The 13,898-nt window shown below is 44.5% G+C and overlaps 1 protein-coding gene across 1 annotated transcript in view; it reads left to right on the top strand.

Annotated features, from left to right (window-relative positions):
- Positions 1-13,898, top strand: part of igf1ra (insulin-like growth factor 1a receptor) — a 235,637-nt gene that overhangs the window by 175,707 nt on the left and 46,032 nt on the right. Inside the window, exons 7-9 of the mRNA XM_068015541.1 lie at positions 967-1,205; positions 2,346-2,513; positions 3,119-3,320. Coding sequence (XP_067871642.1) covers positions 967-1,205; positions 2,346-2,513; positions 3,119-3,320 — 609 coding nt within the window. The remainder of the gene's footprint in view (positions 1-966; positions 1,206-2,345; positions 2,514-3,118; positions 3,321-13,898) is intronic.

Raw genomic sequence — 13,898 nt, 5'->3', positions numbered from 1 at the left:
TATAAGAAGCTGCCCCCAGTTCGCTTTGGCCAGATCCTGTTTTATCATTTTGAAATCTGCCTTCCCCCAATTCAGTACTCTTTCCAGTCCCTCTATGTCCTTTTCCATAACAATCTTAGAGTTATGGTCACTATCCCCGAAATGCTCCCCCACTGCCTCTTCTACCACTTGTCCGGCTTCATTCCCTAGGATTAAGTCCAGTACCGCTCCTCCTTTTGTAGGACTCTCTACATGCTGGCTCCAAAAGCTTTCCTGAATGCACTTGAAGAATTCCTCCCCCTTTAAGCTTTTTGAACTAATACTATCCCCTCTAATATAGGGGAAGTTGAAATCCCCTACTATTATTGCACCTCTCTGAGAGTTGTCTACATATCTGCTCCTCTACCACTGCCTGACTGTTTGGAGGCCTGTAGTACACTCGCAGCCAGGTTATAGCGCCCTTTTTGTTTTTAAGTTCTACCCATATGGCCTCATTAGAGGAACCTTCTAAGATATCATCCCTCCTTACTGCAGTAATTGTCTCTTTAATCAACAATGCAATGCCGCCTCCTCTTTTACCCCCTCCCCTATCACGTCTGAAGATATTAAGCTGCCAGTCCTGCCCTTACCTCTACCATGTCTCAGTACTAGCAACAATATCATATTCCCATGTGTTAATCAACGTCCTCAATTCATCTGCCTTACTGGTAAGACTCCTTGCATTAAAATAGATACAATCCAGCCTTGCATTATTTGCCTGAGCCTTAACAGATCTACATTTACTCTGTCTTCCGGACTGACTTAGTGGAGTAATCGGTTCAGCCATGAACTTATTGAATGGCGGAGCAGACTCGAAGGGCTGAGTGGCCTACTCCTGCTCCTAATTCGTATGTTTGTATGGATGGAATCTTTATTGTGTTACATTGAAGCATTCTCCCTTTGGCACTGCAGTAATTCCATTTGTTATATGCTCTCTTTTCCCTTAAGGCCCGTCCAAAATTTGACCGAGTATGATGGGCAGGATGCATGTGGCTCCAATAGCTGGAGCATGGTTGATGTTGATCTTCCCCAGAGCAAGGCCCAAGAACCAGGGGTATACTTGACGAATTTGAAGCCCTGGACCCAGTATGCAATTTTTGTCAAGGCAATCACTCTCGCCACCTCTGAAGATGGCCGTAACCATGGGGCAAAGAGTGAAATCATCTACATGAAGACAAATGCCTCAGGTAACTGGTCTTGAGGTTATGTACTGTAACTTCACCCATGTAATCAACACCATTTGCCCCTTTAAAAATAGCTGTTTAGTCAAAGTATTGGTCATATATTTGTAGGCATGTTATGGTGCCATAGTGATTACTGGGCTAGCAACCCAGATGTCATGCGCTCAAATCACACCATGTTACGCTGTGGAATAAAGTTAAGTGAAGCTAGGAATTCATGGGCTACACCAGAAAATGCATTGTCAGGTTGTTGTAAGAATCCAACTGGTTACATCGAGTCTACAGCACAGAAGCAGGCCATTCGGCCCAACTCATCTGTGCTGGTGTTCATGAACCAGATGACCCTCAGTGGTTCACTGGTATCCTTCAGGGAAGTGAACCTGGAACCCACACCAGGTCTGGCCTACAAGTAAATTGTTGCACAATACATGGTTGTCACACAAGTGCCCTCTGAAGTTGAGAATAGGTCAAACAAAGCCCAGAGGAACCTCAAGGTAACCTGGGATAGGTAATATATAGAGGCCCACCACGTCACCCGCATCTCAAGAACACATTGAAAAAAAATAGATTAAATGGAAATTTTCTGAATGCACTGACTTGTGCTCAGGGCATGGTTATCAAGGCATCACTCACCAAGTGGCCAGTGCAAGCCCAAGCAGCATATCGACAGAACTGCTTGATGCTATAACCTCGCTTGACCTTCTCCCATCCAACATCCACCTGAGTTTCCAAACAGAAGAATTGCTGCATCGATAGAGCATCAAGGAGTAGGAACCTTGGCTGTTGGATTTAGTTTTTTCCTTCCCCTCCCCGCCCCCCCCCCACCCCTCCCATCCCCTTCAACCAATTCAGGAACAGTGAGAGATCAGCTGCTACCAAGCTGAGAGCGGGTTATAACTTGAACCTTCCTGGTCCTTCACTTGCGGTGGCTAGAGTAGATACTGGGACCTTAATCAGGGGATTTCATTCACTCTGCCAATGCAAACTGAATATAACTTCTGAAGGTGGAGCAGTTCCCAGGCCACAGGAAGCAACTAGGGTCGGGGTGGGATAACTGGCACTTGATCAGCAGAAGCACAACTTTCACTTATCCCTGCTGCTTTTATCTGTAGTACTAAGCAGTGTTTTGATGCATTTATTTTCTAGTGCCTTCAGTTCCCGTTGATGTGCTCTCTGTGTCTAACTCCTCATCTCAGCTGGTTGTGAAGTGGAAGCCCCCTACCTTTTCAAATGGGAACATCACCTATTACCTGGTGCGTTGGCAACAGCAGCCAGAAGACGCCGAGCTTTATAAACACGACTACTGTCACAAAGGTAAAAGTGACCAGGCGGACCGACATATTGATCTGTGGAGCGAAAGCTGCAAATCCCATGGGATGCAAGTTAGAAAAAACAGGATGTTAGGAGTGAAGAGTAAAGTTAGGGGATGTTTTACAGCACAGAAAGTGGCCATTCGTGCCTGTGCTGGTTCTCTGAAAGAGCTGTCTAACACAGTCCCATTCTCCAAATCCTTTTCTTTTTCAAATATTTATCCATTTTCCTTTCTAAAATTAATATAGGTTCTGCTTCCCTGGTAGAATATCCTATGTTCCAACAAACTCCTGCGTAAATAAATTTGTCCTAACCTCTGCCTTTTGTTCTTTTGATACTGATCTTGAATTTCTGCCCTCTAGTCCCAACTCACTAACCAGTGGAAATGGTTTCTGTTCTATTGACTTTACCAAAACCTCTCAGCATTATGAATATATTTGATTTCCTCGCAACTTTTTTCTGAGGACAATCCAATTGTGGAGTAAGTTCCCAGGGAAGGACATATAGCCCAGCAATGAAATAAAGGTGGGGTGTTATTTGTTTTAAATATCTAATGTGTGTACAACAGGTGTGAACAACTCCATTCTCAGTCTTCATTTTTATTCCAGGTATGAAACTGCCTACCAGAATCTCAGCGACTGGGACAATTGATATGGAAGAAGATACTGATTCCAAGCAATCTGAGAAAGCTGGACATGGGCAATGCTGTACCTGCCCAAAGACCCAGGCTGAGATCAATGCAGAAGCTGAGGAAGTTATGTTTCAGAAATCATTTGAGAATTTTCTGCACAACTCCATCTTCATGCCTAGGTATTTCATGCGCACCCTCATAACTAGCCCTCCACATAGTGATCCTTATCATGTTCTTAAAACTGTTATCCCAGATACGAGTAAATGGCAATCCCAATTCCAACACAGGATTTACAGAATTCAATCCTGAAATTACAGCACACAGCATGAAAGAATATCATGGCAAGTTGCCAGTTCAATCTGAGCATTTTTGGTTGAGCTCTGCTCAACACTGTTAACAGCATTGATATAAAATAGTGCACTGAGGAGGCTAGGCACTTTGAGTCGTACTGTATGGCTGGGGGATGGTGTCTCTGAGCTGTCAGGGGGAGGATGGGACTCGATGAGTATTTCTAAAGCTGTTTCTCCCCCGACCAGGCTGTTTTTGTCAACCAGATGCTGTTTGCCAAGTTAGCAGTTAAGCAATTGCCTGTTGCTCCTTATTAGGTTTGCGACCAGTGTAAACTTTTTTGGGACTGATGTCTAAAGAAAAGTTCCTGTGGCTTTCTAAGAAAAAATGCATTTGCTGAAAATAATGGCCAAGGAGGTGGGTGGGATCTGGTGACATGTTAGTCTGTTCTTTCAGAAGATTCTTAGTTTGTTCCCAGCCCTCTCTCTGCTCATCCACCCCACCTCCCCCAGGCTGCTAACAGTTCCACAGGCTGTCAGTTCCTTCCAGCACTACGCCCACGTGGCTACTTCTCGCACCCAAGCCCATGCGCAGGTTCACCCTTCTTCCCCATACATGCAATTTCCAGCTGAGTGAATGAGTAGTTATCTTCTCCCCAGCCTATGAGTGCTGAAGGCAATTGTACTGTTATGTTGGTTGAGTTCAGCTAACTCCGCACAGATGAAATAAACCTGAGATCTGGGATCAATATGTGACAGATCTGGGGCTTGCAAGTGACAGTGGTCTGGTTGAGTCCAGTGTTCACTCTTCTCACCCCAGGGGGGTCAGATAAGCTACTGATAGGTTCAGAGATCAACAATTATCAATGGGAGGGGGTTACTCGAGTTTAGGTGCTGCCCGTGGTACTGTACTCAAGCACATGCAAAACCTTCAAAGGAGGAGGGGAGAATATAGGTGGGGGGCTGGTGTTGGCAAAGGATATATAGTGGAGTACTGCATGTTGAAAAACTAGTTTGTTAAACTGGCTGTGCAGTTAAGTGTGTATTTGTTTTACAAACTTGGAGAGATTTAAATCACTTGTCTGAGGTGTGATTGTGCCAATCACTCCCATGTGGTATTCTGCCAATGCAGGATGTCTGTGCCTGGATGGGGAGCAAAATCCTGTCAAGTTAGTCAGTATTGGAATGGGTTCATATCCTGCACTAGGTCAACAGTCAGACCAGCTCCCCTCTCTAATCTGGCCATTGGAAAAATCTTAATGAATGATACCGGCATGTATCATTCTTCTTGCAGCTTGACTTTATCCAAGTGGGACTAAAATCTGAGTACTGTTCCATTGAAGAAAATACATAGTTGGAGTCCGGTTATGGGAGGGTCCTGTCTGACAGCTCTAATTAAGAAAGAAAGACTTGTTTTTAAACAGCGCTTGTCACATCCCTCAAAAAGTTCTTTGCATTACTTTTAAGTGTAAGCAAACACTGCAGCCGATTTATGCCAGCAGCAATTCAATAGAAACTAATTATTCTGGGGATTTTTAATTTTGGCATTGGTTGAGAGAGGAATGTGAACCGGAGTGAACTCCCTGCTCCCCTTCGAGTGGTGCCAAGGGATAGTTTGCATCCACCTACATGGGCAGACAGGGCCTTTTCCCCTCCAGGACTGCAGCACTCCCTCAGTGTTGCACTGGAATGCCAGCCTAGATTCTGTGTTCAGGTCCTGCAGTAGGGCTCAAATCCACAGCCTTCTCACTGCAGCGGTGGCAGTGCTGCCAAATGAGGAATGGGTTAAATCTGTACTAGATCAGTGGTTTCACTCCAGCTCTGTTTGCATCGCATTGGAAGGAATTTATTACCCAGGAATTAGCCTCCATGACGACACTGTCTCCTCCTGATGTATGATTGTAGAAGGTTTTTTCTATTCATTCTCGGGATGTGGGTGTCACTGGCAAGGCTGCCTTTATTGCCCATCCCCTATGCCCTCGGAAAGTAGTGGTAGGTCTTTTTAACTGCTAGCAATTTGTCACAGCTGAGTGGCTTGCTTCTTTTTATTCATTCATGGGACTTGAGCGTCGCTGGCAAGGTCAGCATTTATTGCCCATCACTAATTGCCCTTGAGAAGGTGGTGGTGAGCCACTTAAGGGAAGTTAAGAGTCAGCCATGTTGGTGTGGGATCTTGTCAAAGTGGCCATTCTTCATGCACTTATGCAGTGACTGGGGCTGTTCTACTTTGGGATGGGGTTGGGTGGAGGTGGAGATCAAAGCTGAGCTGGTCCTGTCCTTAAGAGACATCTACACACACACACTTCTCAGCAGAGAGGTGATGATGAGCAGCCAGAAACCGGAGCTCTGACTGATTTTTTTTTTTCTCCGCAATAGACCTGGGGTTCTGACATTTAATTATGACACCCTAACCGTTACCCCGATTAAGATCAGTCAGCTTGACACAGGAATCTCTCCGGTGCACTGCACAGTATACATGCCAACCGAGCCAGTAGCAGTGCTCTTGTTAAACCTGTATTTTTAAATCAACTCTTGTGTTTTCAACCATGTGAATAAGTCCATGGGTAGTGTAATGACCAGTTGAGCTCCAGTGAGTAGATGTTTATAATACTGATGCTAGCATCTGGTTGTAATGTGGTATGGGGTGTGGTGTTGAGAGAGTCAGTGCTAGTTTGGGAACAACCTTTGATAATGAAGAGGGTGTGAAGGGTTACTTCATTAACAGAACTTCTTTGGGCTCCCTCAGTGGCTCAGCTGGTTCTGACAATGAATAGCAGAGCCATGTCGATTGGTTAAGGGGGAAACCAGCCAAGGTTCCTATTCCATGTTGCAGGGCAGTGCCTCCTTTTGGAAGTTTGTGCATAGTGCATAGAAACATCAGGTGAGGACAGGATTAGTCTTGGTGGTGGCGCAGTGGTTAGCACTGCAGCCTCACAGCTCCAGCGACCCGGGTTCAATTCTGGGTACTGCCTGTGTGGAGTTTGCAAGTTCTCCCTGTGTCTGCGTGGGTTTCCTCCGGGTGCTCCGGTTTCCTCCCACATGCCAAAGACTTGCAGGTTGATAGGTAAATTGGCCATTATAAATTACCCCTAGGATAGGTAGGTGGTAGGGAAATATAGGGACAGGTGGGGATGTGGTAGGAATATGGAATTAGTGTAGGATTAGTATAAATGGGTGGTTGATGGTCGGCATAGACCCTGTGGGCTGAAGGGCCTGTTTCAGTGCTGTATCTCTAAAAAAAAAAGTAATGCCTTCCATAGTCAATTACCTTGTCGTCTGATTTCCCTTGCTGCCTATATTTTCTATTGATTACTGAATTACAGTTCTGCCCACTGGTGTCTCACTCAAGTGGCCATTATTTATGTCTGATCCTTGATGGTGAGAATCATGACCGTAAGGTGCATCACAGCTGAGGCTGATACTGTCCACTTGTGTGCGCTTTGCACCTGAGCCCTGAAGCAGGGAATTGATGCAGACACCTAACTGGTCTGTGACTTTGGGTGAGCCATTGGGTGATTTACACTGACTCACTCGGCTTGCGTGCAAAAAATGACCCCTTCAGGGAGTTTGTGGAAGCCTGCCAGATTCCTTGGAACTGTACCCAGCAAGTGTCGGTGCTTTGACGAGAGGAGACGATTGCAAAATACAAGCAACTATTCTTCAGTGTGACTTTGGAGCCTTTTCGTCAATCTAAGCAGCAGCATTTAACAGAAAATTAGCAGGTCATATTGGGCTCTAACAGACTGGTGCTAGTGAGCTTAGCTTTTTTTTAATTCCCAAGTGGAATTGTGGTGCCTGCCCCTTTTGTAAACACACTTGAATCATCAAATCAGTGGTGTGTTGTAATTGGTTTGCCCAACATGTAGGCCCTGGTATCAGGAAAATGTGTAGTACAAGTGACTTCATGTTGAATTCAGTGGGGATGGGCATCTCTGTGGCTTTGTGGCTTTTTCATATTCCTCTATCCTGCATGCTAACTTGCTTTTTCAGTAGATACTGAATGGAGCTGATAAATGCGGACATTAATCCTCTTTCTTCTCTGATCCTGTCCGTTTTCTCTGAGGTGCAGGGGTGGCCATTCAGCCCCTCTAGTCTGTTCCATCATTCAGTTAGATCATGGCTGATCTGTGCCTTAAATCTGTTTACCCGGCTTTGTTCCATAACCCTTGACACTCTTGCCCTACAAACGTCAGTCTTGAAAATTTCAATTGTTTCAGCATCCACAACCTTTGGGAGAGTGAGTTCCAAATTTCCATTAGCCTTTGTGTTAAAAAGTGCTTCTTTATTTCACTCCTAAATGACCTAGCTCTAATTGTAAAATGATGCCCCTTGTTCAGGACTCCCTTAGCAGAGCAAATAGTTTATTTGTATCCACCTTAGTGAATCCTTTGAATGAGAACAGAAAGTGCTGGAAATACTCAGCAGTTCTGGCAGCCTCTGTCTAGAGAGAAACAGAGTTAATGTTTCCGGGTCTGTGATTTCTTCACAACCGGCTGAAGGTAGAAATGTAACAATCTTTGAACAAGTGAAAGGGAGGTGGAGGAAAGAAGAACAAGAAGGAAGGACTGTGATAGGACAGAGGGGGGAGAGGTTAAATGACAGATATCGTGGAATAGAATGCAAATGGAGTGCTAAATAGCTGTGGCAAAAGACAAAGCATGAGTCCAGAGAGAGAGCTAATGGCAGAATAATGAACAGCTCTGTCTGAAAGCAAAAACATGAAAAACAAGTTTAAGACGAGCACATGGTTAAAAAATAATTTTTAAAAAGAAGAAAATATATAAAAATAATGGGGCTCATGGTCTGAAAGTATCGAACTCAGTATCAAGTCCAGAAGGCTGTAGAGTGCCTAATCAGAAGATGGGATTCTGTTCCTCGAGCTTCACTGGAACACTGCAGCAGGCCGAGGACAGAAATGTGGGCATGAGAGCAGGGTGGTGAATTAAAATAGCAAGCAACCAGAAGCTCAGGGTCATGCTTGCGGACCAAGCAGAGGTGTTCTGCAAAGCGGTCACCCAATCTACGCTTGGTCTCCTCAGTGTAGAGGAGACCGCATTGTGAGCAGCGAATACAGTATACTAAATTGAAAGAAGTACAAGTAAATCGCTGCTTCAAATGGAAGGAGTGTTTGGGGCCTTGGATGGTGAGAGAGGAGGTAAAAGGGCAGGTATTACACCTCCTGCGTTTGCATGGGAAGGTGCTGTGGGAAGGGGACGAGGTGTTGTGGGTGATGGAGAAGTGGACCAGGGCATCGGTGAGAGTACAGTTCCTTAGGAATGCTGTCAGGGGAGGGGAGGGAAAGATGTGCTTGGTGGTGGCATCTCTCTGGAGATCTGATGAAAGGTCACAGACCTGAAACGTTAACTCTGTTTCTTTCTCCACAGATGCTGCCAGACCTGCTGCTTATTTCTGTTTCTGTTCCAAGTTTATGCAACCTGGCCCCATAAACCTTTAATTCCTGAAATCGTTTGGGTGAATCTACTCTGCACCCCCTTCAAGGGCCAATATATCCTTCCTGAGATTTGGTGCACAGATGGGGTCTGACTAATCTAGTTTGGATTCCTGGATTTCCCATATTAACAACACTTCTGTGATTCAACTCATTTTTTTATTCTTGTTCCTCCCACTCTATGCTCAGACTCTCGCTGCCAGGGGGCATTGAGGCACATTGTTGCCTGAACTGTGTGTCTGTTGAGGACGAGAACTTTCTGACCTTTGGGTGCAGTCATGCCCCCAGGCCAGTGACATTCCCCAGCAGGCCTTTGGGGAAATGAATGACTTTTTCCTTTTTAATTAATGGTGTATTCATTAATTTGGCTGTGAGCTGTGGTGCTTCAGTGTGTACGGTTCACTATCATGTAGAAGATGTGTTTTTAAGGTGCACCATCAGTGGCTCAGCAGTAAATGCCCCATCTCTGAGCCACACAGAGCAAGAAGGGTCTCAGTTCAATTCCTGTCTGTATTTAGTTAACTGCTTTCGGTGTTGGGGCACTGGTTCTATTACCAATTTCATGTCTCTCAAGGATGGACGGGTTGGGAGATCCATTCCAGATCAACATCCAGCGATCCTTCCTAGAAAAGTGCCATTATGAATCTTGGATCAGGATAGGATTGGACTCAACTGTGCTGTCCCCTTTATCAAGTAGTATTCCTACCTTCATGATCTTAAAGTCATTGCTTTAACCTGAAGCAGTGTCAGGTTATCCAGTGATATTTCATTAGCACCTCTTCGGACTGTAGCCATTTTAATGGTGTCAGTGAAGATGTAACTAACATAATTGAAGCAAGAAGCAAGACCGACTTTTTTTTTATAATTAGGAGATTGAAAGCTAATTGTGTTCTCATCTCAGGTGAACTTATCTCTCCCAACAATTCTGGTCAGTCACTAAATTTAGCTCCTGCTCCAGCTGTGCTGTGGCAAGCCCAGTGGGTTTAAAGTAAGCTTACCGGATGGTGGGGTTTGGATGAATAAGGCTCTTCAGCCCATTTGATCTCAATCACCCAGTCTACCAACATCACAATAAAGCACCCAGTTGGTTTCTTAAATGGATCCAGTGCCCTGGCTTCATCAATCATTCTGGCCAAAACCTCTCCCTTCCCTCTCTCGGCCTGTGTCCTCTTGTTTTGGTGTCTTGCTGTTTCTGGATGTATTGAACACTGATGTAATAGACGTTTGCCTCATAGTAATGGGTAGTGGTGTAGAGATGCCTCTGTGACTCCTATTTGTGCTGGAAGTGAATTCTCTAATATAAAGCGAGCATTGGGTGCATTTATTTTTGAGTCAAGTTGCATTGTCCATGCACAGACTTGGGTGAATTGGCTTCAAATCTAACCCGTGATCTGCAGGTATTCAAGAAAGGTTAATGTCATTTGGTGCAAAGTACAGCTTCTTTAAGGAGAAGCAGGTGGAAACAGATGGTATTGATTCATTTGAATGCATGTCCAGATTTCTTTCAAAAAATATTATTTTGGGATCCAGTATGTGGGTATTTTGAGACTTGAATGTATGGTAAGTGTAACATGCTCAGGGAGGAACAGGTGACTTTGGGCCTATGGTTCCCAAAGCTTTCCAGCACTGGGTTTTCCTCACCTCATGTCTGAGTCGGTTGTAGACTAATTGATAGAGATTGATCGCTGCACATAATCAACAACTCCAGTATCATTCTGTCTTGTGACTACCATGATGGTAGAAGGCGAACTAAATGGACCTTGGACTGTGTTTCTAAGTACCAAACGGCTTCTTTCGCTGCATTGTCATCCTTTATTTTGATAAACCTACATATTCATAAGAAGCTTCATTAACAGATATTAAGCAAGTTAAATACTTCAGGGAGCCCACATCACTGAGATTAGCAAGAGCTTGTCTTCATAGATCATTTTCTCAAAATGACATTGTTAACTTTTATCTGCACTGAAGCTAAACTCAAAAGCTGTGTGTCAGTAAATTGCTAATTTTAATCAGCATAAAATTAAATGTTCAACTAATCAGTTTGACAGGCCAGTCCAAGTGGATGCAATGTAGTGCCCATTATTTAATTGGCTATTTGAAAGCTGCTTATTAAATAAAATGAAAGTAATGCATTCCTCAGCAAGCTTTCTCTGTGTGATCTAATATATATGCTGTTGTAAAAGCCTCGGTATTCCCAATATTTTCACCTGCAGTGAGATTTTGCCCCTACAGTCTTAAGATGCTATCTGTTAGTGTGTCAGCCAAATGCTCGTTATTCTTGTATGAGGCTAGATAATACTCAAATAACTCAACTGGTGAACTGTAAAGGAGAGGAGCAACCAACAGAGCCTGCTTCAGTTCTCCCCGAAGCCTACATACCTGCACTTTCCAGCAATAATCACTGGATGGCAATCAGCAAAAAGAATAGGCAATTCAGCCCTTCGAGTTCGACCATTTAGTTAGCTCACAGCTGGTCTGTACCCCCTTGGCTGTGTAGTCCTGAATGCCCTCACCAGACACAAATCATAGGAAATAGGAGCAGGAATAGGGCATTCGGCCCATCGAGCGTGCTCTGCCATTCAAACAGATCATGGCTGATCGTCTGTCTTTACACCATTTTTCCCCACTTTCCCCATAGCCTTTGATATCGTTAGTATTCAGAAATCTGTTGATTTCTGTCTTGAACATGCTCAATGATCAAGCTTCCACAGCCTTCTGGGGTAGAGAATTCCATAGACTCAACACCCTCTGATTCAAGAAATTCTTCCTCATCTCAATCTTAAATGGCCTGCCCCTTATTCTGAGACTTACGTGCCAGTGGAAACATCCTATCTACATCTACCCTGTCAGGCCCTGGAAGAATTTTGTAAGTTTCAATGAGATCACCTCTCATTTTTCTAAACTCTAGAGAATACAGGCCCAGTTTCTGCAATCTCTTTATAGGACAATCCCGCCGTCCCAGGGATTAGTCTGGTGAACCTCCATTGCACTCCCTCTATGGCAAGTATATCCTCCCTTATAGAGGGAGACCAAAACTGTACACAATACTCCAAATCTATCAATGTCGGTTTTGAAATTTTCATTCACCACCCCCCCCACCCCCTTCTCTATCCCCTCCCCCCCACCCCCTTCTCTATCCCCCCCCCTTCTCTATCCCCCCCCCCACCCGCTTTCACACAACCCCCCCCCACCCGCTTTCACCCCCCCCCCCCCCCACCGCGCCCTGTAGCACACTCATCTTTAAGTCAACTGGTTGTAAGTTCAGGTTCCATTCCAGAGAACAGTAATCCAGGCCGACTGTCCCACTGCAGGACTGAGGGAGTGCTGCACTGTCGGAAGTGTCATCTTTCAGATGCGACATTAAACTGAGGCATGGTCTGCTCTCTCAGTTGAACTGAAAGATCCTATGGCAGTATTTTGAAGAAGAGCTGGAAAATTTATCTCTCAACCAACATTGATGAAAATAATTATCTGATTGTTACCATATTGCTCTTTGTGGGATTTTACTGTGTGCAAATTGGCTGCTACGTTTCTTATTGCAAAAGTGACCACATTTCAAAAGTTCATAATTGGCTGTAAAGCTCTTCGGGGCACCCTAAGGTTCTGAACGGCAAGTATTTCTTTTTTTTTCCCCAGGGATGAGCCTAGACTGTGAGCCTAGCTGACACCAATCATAGAGCCCCAGGTGCTGTGTCACCATGATCAGCATACTAGGCACAGGCATGGACTCGGATCTGAAGCCTTCTGCCAGATATGCCTGAAACTGTGCAAACTAGCTGAGCTTGGGTGCAGGTTGGGATGGGGGTGAATAACTCAGCTGCTACATTTGGTCTCAGCACCCACGATTTTCCCCCTCTCCCATCAACAGTGGATACCCAGTTGACACTCGAGTCTAGACTAACCTGTGATGGTAGTAGCACCCAGGGAGACGGGTGGCATCTTGTCAAAAATCACACGGGATGATTGAGAACGCTTACAATCATTTAACATGGCCAGAATATTTCTAGTTTTATCATACCTTTCCCAAAGCATTCAGAAGATGTGTGTACAGTATTTGGTTATAATTAGACGTGTATATTTAATTTTGCCTTTTCCAATTTTATTTGTGTAAATGTGATGTGATATCAGTTTTATTTTACTTGCTAGACAGGCATGGAAGGTGGTGATAGGTTTGCTATCCAGTCTATGCTAAGTTAATGGATCTCAGCCAGGGTACCATTTTTAGATATACTCTTGGGCTTGAGAGGGGAAGTAATCAGCCAGAATTCCTGGTCGCTATCTAGGAACACTTACTGACGAGTACACTTTTGTGGATCTCGGGTGAGCGCAGGATTGGTCTTCCCTGGACTGCTCTCTCTAAATTTGAATATCCTGTAATTCTCCCTGTTTAGCTTTTTAAAACAAAAACCTTGCATTTATATGATGCGTTTTGCAACCTCAGTACATCGCAAAACACTTTGTAGTCAAAGTAGGAAATGCAGCAGCCAATATGCACATAGCAAACTCCCACAAATGTGACACTGACCAGATAGACACTTCTAGTGATGTTGATTGAGGGATAAAATTTGGGCAGGACACTGGGAAATCTTCTTTGCTCTTTGAAATAGTGTCATGGGATGTTTTGCATCCACCTAAGAGGTTTAAAATCATCTCTGTTAGACCGCACCTCAGACATTACAGCACTCCCTCAGTACTGCACTGGAGTCTTGGCCTGAACTTGATGTTCAAGTGGGATTTGAACCCACAAGTTTCTGATGCTGAGGCCACAGTGCTAACTTCTAAGCCACGGATCACACTTTAAAAGTGAGTCTGAAATGCTTTTTGTTTAGCTTACCTGTGATTGGCCAATTTTTGACTGCACCAATACAGGTCAGTACCTTCCATAGAGAGGTTTTTTTTATTCGTTCGGGGGATGAGAGTATCCCTGGCAAAGCCAGCATTTATTGCCCATCCCTAATTGCCCTTGAAAAGGTGGTAGTGGTTAATGGAGGTGGGGAGGAAATTCCAAAACTCTTGGTGGT

The sequence above is a fragment of the Heterodontus francisci genome, chromosome 35 (assembly GCF_036365525.1).
Source record: "Heterodontus francisci isolate sHetFra1 chromosome 35, sHetFra1.hap1, whole genome shotgun sequence".
Lineage (NCBI taxonomy): Eukaryota > Metazoa > Chordata > Chondrichthyes > Heterodontiformes > Heterodontidae > Heterodontus > Heterodontus francisci.
Note: the sequence above shows the minus strand (reverse complement) of the source record. Positions and strands in the feature narration are given on the sequence as shown.